This window comes from Mizuhopecten yessoensis, unplaced genomic scaffold (genome assembly GCF_002113885.1).
Source record: "Mizuhopecten yessoensis strain PY_sf001 unplaced genomic scaffold, ASM211388v2 scaffold8365, whole genome shotgun sequence".
Lineage (NCBI taxonomy): Eukaryota > Metazoa > Mollusca > Bivalvia > Pectinida > Pectinidae > Mizuhopecten > Mizuhopecten yessoensis.
In genome coordinates, this window is record NW_018407511.1 from 229,427 (window position 1) to 235,890 (window position 6,464).

General features: G+C 38.3%; 1 protein-coding gene across 1 annotated transcript; it reads left to right on the top strand.

Moving 5' to 3' along the window:
- Positions 1–772: 772 nt before the first annotated feature.
- LOC110455757 (silk gland factor 1-like) lies at positions 773–2,759 on the top strand. The gene has a single exon (XM_021506116.1). It carries the CDS (start codon positions 879–881, stop codon positions 2,166–2,168), a length of 1,290 nt encoding a protein of 429 aa, XP_021361791.1. The 5' UTR covers positions 773–878; the 3' UTR covers positions 2,169–2,759.
- Positions 2,760–6,464: the final 3,705 nt, after the last annotated feature.

The window sequence follows — 6,464 nt, forward strand, 5'->3', positions numbered from 1 at the left end:
TCATTCAACACTTGAGTCTAAAATATGATATAGTAAAGTCAGTGTGTGACAGTTAGTTATGGAGCAAAAAAATGTACGTTTTTAATTGATTCGGATATTGACAACGCGTCAGGGAAAAAAATAACGATGAAAAAAATGTAGATGTTGCATGGGTTTTTTTTATCAGAACTCTGCAAAAAATTGTCATATTTTTAGGATAATTTATTTAGCATTTCGTTAATCTTTCCGTCAATGTGATTGACAACCATGAAACTGATATCATTTGTAGGTTGAAATAATGTAAACATTTTAGTAATCTGCGTAATTATCGAGCATACATTTTATCATACATGTGGGGAAATTATCAATTGAGTTTTGAATTATACATCATGTCAAACAAACGCTTTAACAAGACGCAATATTTGCCGAGTGACAGTGGGCCGTGTTTGGAGGTTTACATACTTTTTAAAGCAGGCGAGAAACGTTTATACGAGAGTCTATGGCCATTAATCAGCGTTACTGATACGACACACGGGTGTATGTTGATGTTTGGTAATTTTGGGAGTAAGCGTGTTTAGGACTGTACTCGTATTTGCTCGGGGCATACTGAATGAGGAGGTTTATACTTTCAATTGACAGACAGACCGTTCGATCAGGCGACAACAAAAACTTCCTCGCAGTTCAATAATGGGCGGAGCTTAGTACCGTCACGGCCGATACCAGTGGTACTTGTGGTAAATTTGCATACGGTGGGCGGTGCCTAACACTTTGTTGGTCCAGGTACATTGTATATTTACCCGAGGTCAAGCAAGTTTGCTGATATCGTTGGCGTTCGTTGTCGAGTGTTGTACAATATACTACACCGTATTCTGTGTGTGTTTAACGTCCAGTGTATACAGATGTACGAAAAACAGCCTCTCGGACCTGAGTGTCCACAGTCCGGGGACTATCTGACTATGTTGTCTACCAAATCTCCGTACGATGCAGTCAGCGGCAGCAACTACCCGACCTCTCTACCCAGCATGAACAGCATCGGGAACATGGGTTCGATGTCTACTATGGCCATGAGCAATGTGAGTTACTCGCCCCCGGCCATGGGAGGCATGGGTACCATGACACCCCCGGGGATGACAAGTATGGGGATGGGCGCACCTATGGGCATGCCCGGGGGTATGCACGCGGGAATGAACTCAATGAACTCGATGAACGGGATGTCGGGGATGACCAGCATGGGACAAATGCCTATGAACGGAATGAGTGGCGCTATGTCTCCAATGCGGATGGACACGTTTAATAGGGCACAGGCTATAAACCGGGCGAGAGACAAGACTTACAGACGGAGCTACACTCACGCCAAACCTCCATATTCCTACATCTCACTAATAACCATGGCCATCCAACAGTCGCCAAACAAAATGAACACTCTCAGTGAAATTTACCAGTTTATCATGGATTTGTTTCCGTTTTACCGCCAGAATCAGCAACGCTGGCAAAACTCTATCCGACACAGTTTGTCCTTCAACGACTGTTTTGTGAAAGTTCCAAGGACCCCGGATAGGCCTGGGAAGGGCAGCTACTGGACTCTACATCCTGATTCAGGAAATATGTTCGAAAATGGATGTTACCTCAGACGGCAAAAACGTTTCAAATGTGTGAAAAAAGAAATGATTCGTCAGGCGTCCCGCCCCGGGGAAGACGGAAGTGAAGGCTCGATGTCGCCCCGGGATGATCCCTGCTCGCCTCCTCCTCCGTCTCCCCCCGGGAATGTGCCTGTGACCCTAACCGAGACGAAGCGGGAACCACTGCAGCCGATCGAGCACACCCCTCCTCCACTTCCTCCTTCTCAACACCCGCAACAGGCGCAGCAGCCCCCTCAACCCCCGCCCGTGTCCCTGGGCCACGAGATGCCGCCACACTCTATGCGACACATGCAGCATGATCCCATCCACCAAGGATATCACCCCCATCACAACCCCACCCACTCATTCAACCACCCGTTCTCCATAAACAGTTTAATCACCGATAACAAAATGGACCTTAAAATGTACGAAATGCAGAGTGGTTATGGATACAACCCCATGGGACTCCCGATGATGGGAGGCAAAGACTCTATGGGGGTAGGGCCCATGCAGCCCGCCCCTGACGGCTATTACAAGACATACGCACCCCATTCAACGGCGGCATTATGACTAGAGCTATGAAGAGACTGTTATGACAATGTTTTATAATTGAAGACAGGAACAAATGCTACATACCAAAGATTTAAATGTTTAATTGTTCAGAAATTATTATGGAGACTATTTTGTTTGTATTTGAACTCGCGATGTGTATGTGATTGACAAGTGGTGAAAATGTGTTCGAACCTAAATCACGTTTTTTGTACTACGGATCTCGCTCTCCTTGGATGTGTGTGGACGCGCGACTGCTTGGGAGTATTTTGGACCCGTTATAGGGATTGAAGGTTACGTGACTTTACCAATATTTTTCCCTGGGAGGTATAACTATAATTTAGTGTTAATTTATTTCGTATGAACAAAACTTCTAGTGTTGAACATATCTGTTAAAATGGATTTCTAGAGCGGTAATCTGTAGCTTTCTCTATTTTAAATGTGATCAGTCAGTCCGACAACTTATGTGAGTAGTACATCTGCATGGCCGCTTTTCTACCTGAACTGTGAGCTCTTTATCATTCAAATTTATATATTATGATATATATATTTAAGAGTTATTATTTTTGCTGTTGTAGATAATGGTTCGTAAGAATTATACTATTTTCCAGATATTTTGTCTTTTATTTATTATTTTCCATATATGGTAAACATATTGGTGACGTCTTTCCGTATGCGTCAGATGGAATTCTTTCCCTTTTCTTACATGGGGAAAAAAGGGGTTCGTCCTTTTAGGTTAAAGCAGAGGTGACCGTTCGGTATGTGTCGGGGTGGATTGGGCCTAAGTCCAAGTCAGGCCGGATACCAGCGGTCACTGTTGCTACGCATACAAAGCGGGCGGACTCTATATCTGAGATTGAAGGAGATACGGTTTGATAAATGTGTCCAGTGACAGATTTACCCTAACTCTACAAACCTTCAACTCAGTCTGCCGGTAAACTTGCTCATTTTTAGCTAATATATATCCTCAAACTCGGAAATACTGTTATACTAAAGGTCGATTGGGTAAGCGCGCTGACTGTCGAATTTTCACTTTCTCGGGTGGATTTCGCGTCAAGTTCCATGTGTACAGGGGCCGAGGTGGGACACTTTCCTACCTAAACAAATATTTTGTCATTACATTTTAGCGTTCATTCACTAACTCGAGATTTATCTGTTAGGTTAGTGTGTTTGGGCTCTATTTTAAATGTTTATATTACCGAGGCTCTGGTTTTTTACACCCGGATTGATAGTTATTCACAAAAAGGGGTGTTAAATATTAAAGAAAGAAATATAACAATTATCAAAGGATTCTTAAAACAAACTTCTCGGGGCAATCTTTTTGGAATTAATTTGAATGAATAAGGATCAGTACTTATCTGGTTTGCGCTACAAAAACATAACAGTTTGAGCGAGTCCTGACTTTCAGGTAAGATATTCTCAGGCGTGGAGATGAGCCGCTACTAATCTACACACGCGGAGTCCCATTTAATTTAGTGAAGATTTATTCTACGAATTAGAAAAATAATCTACTTTGAAAAAACACATACGCATTGGTTTGGAGATTTACACACAAGATAAATACTGTATTTTCATAATAACACATTGTATAGATTCGGATCACGGCAGTACTCAGTCATTGATTGGTCTGTATTTAGCATTGTAAAATGATCTCTGTTCAAACAATACATTCATTAACTGTATGTAATGTATAGCGCGTTGAATAGATCGAAGTAATTAGCTTGAAAAAAAGTAACGTCTGTTTACTGTCCTACCAATAATTATATAAAACACACTTTCACATACACGGCAAATGACTGGTAAACCCGACGACAATCCGTTAATTGTTTTATTAATTGGTGATCTGGCAATTTCATTGTACTAATTAATATACCAGTAGTCCGGGGAGTGAAGCTTGATAACAGTATTATTGCAAAACTTATTTCATTACTTCTGTAGTATTAGACTTGAAGCAGGGTTTTTTTGTTCAGGATTTAATTTGAATTTAGCTTACAATACATTTATTTACACCTGAATTTTATTTAAAAAGAATATCGCTATTGAAATACTTATAGTCTATACTTTCAGTTATGTCATTCTACGAGTAAGAACATTTGAGGTGTTACGTGTACATTTATATTCACGAAACCTTTTTAATGATTTGTATCTTTTTCAAATATACGGCGTTTCAATTTCCAAATTAATTCCTCACTAATTCAATACCAGGTAATGCCGCGCTGTTCACAGAAAAGATTCCCTGATAAAATTAGCATGCTACGCTGTGTTGTCTAACTCGTCATCATTAAATTACATTGTAATGGTATTCGGCCACAAACATGCAAACGTTAAATCATCATCTTCTTGGTAAATTTGATTAGTAAACAGCCGAATGGCATTAAAAAGGTAAGCGGGTGTCAGTCACGGGATGTGTGGGTTGGTGTTAAGTTGTGGATTTATACATTCTGACAAGCATAGAAATGAAACAAAACTTTCTTAATTCATCAACAAATTTGATATTCGAAATAACTTTCTGATTTCTTTTTCCGACGTTTGAAGAATTTATAAATTGACACTTATCGAAAAGTTTGAAGATTTTTAAATTTACATTGAGATGGAAATAATGGTATATATACGTTTAATGTGTAACATTATTTAAGTTTTAGACATCAGTAAATAATTAGACAACTGGTTTGTCTGCTCTTGCTTATAATTGTAGTGCTTTGCTTCCAAGGACAACACTCGTTCCGTGAAAATGTGAAGTTTATTTGTTTAAATATTTGTCATATTTAGGCAAATATTGTTAAAATTTTTACAAATAGAAATCAGTTTCATGAATTGAAATACGAAAGATTATCAAACAAACTTGGGGCTCATGTATTATGATTTAGTAGATTATGAAAACAGTTGTGAGTATATGATTAAGTCAAAGTAACATAGTTTAAGAACACGATGCAGTTTCAGAATTAACCTTTATTTTTGAGCGTTGAATTATGTTATCAAATACATTTGGAGTCGGGGGAAAAACATTTACTGAGGAAAAGTTTCAAAATCGGTTTAATAAAGGCCGATTAATAAAATAAATAAATACATAAATTACATCAGCAAATTTAGACATTCATTTTAAACAGTATTTTATTGAGAAGTAAAGCAATAAAATGATCATTGAGAAATAAACAAAGAATTAAGTAACTTTGGATTTCTTCCATTTTACTGTTAATTATAATAACCCAAATAAATAACGATAAAATCTGCGTTATTAACACATTTGTCTCACTGATAAAACACATGTGTAATAACAGAATTGTAACACATTCTACACACACAGACACATGTAAGTACATTATGGAACAGGATTGGTGACTTTACACACCTGTGTAATTTTGTGAGGATGGACTATTAGGGTATGTGACGAACCACAGCACTGTGACTGGCTCTACAAATATTACCATGTACCACGATATATAACTAGCTACGTACACGCACCGCGTTATCTGGGTTTGATTCAGCTTAATACTTGGACTAAGTTGAAAATCTGAAACACTGTTTACGACAAAAACATCTCACCAGAGACAGGGTACTGGGGCCTCATAAGTTTTAATAAATTGGAACCAAGAATTTAAACATACAAATGTACTTTAGAAGAAATATTATTTGTATTCAAGGAAATTAACAGGAATTCTTTTACAGCATCTTGAAAATTTCAACGACAATTAAAAGTGTTTGGTGTAATTGTTTTTAAATCGAGCTTAAGTTATGAAAGAAACATTGACCTTTCATTTCGCGTTGCTTGACTGAGGGGTATCTTCTTATTTCTTATAAACATATCATTGATGATTCTTTATCATTACAATGAAGAGCGGTGGTAAAATACTTGAATTGCGATTTTATTGCAATAAAATTTATTTGTTTCCATTTATATATTTTCATGATAACATCTTTTTATGAAGGCCAGACTGATTATTTTTCATTTTAAACATTTAATACGGTCATTCTAATTGATCCATTTTAACTGATTCCGGCGAGGAAAGGATACAGTTGGAAGCATGCAGGACGAGTGACGCTTATATGACAGGTAACACCAGGCCAAATTCTGGGACACATGCTTTATATTTTCCTTGGGATTTAATAAGGATGCCACAACACCTTAAATCAAGACAATATTCCTTCGGGAAAAAAACCTTATAAATCAAAAATGATATTTAGATTAGAACTCTTTCGGGAATCGTTGACTATTAAGTACTGGTTGACACGATTCCTTATGGAAGACGACTCAGGTGTTTTCCGGGTCAAGGTCAGCCGTTTCTGGCCCTCTTCTGTAGAAGGTGTGGTAGGTGCCCC

Bases quoted from the DNA above. Each gene is read 5' to 3' on its own strand.
- LOC110455757 (XM_021506116.1), top strand. From the start codon at position 879: ATGTACGAAAAACAGCCTCTCGGACCTGAGTGTCCACAGTCCGGGGAC.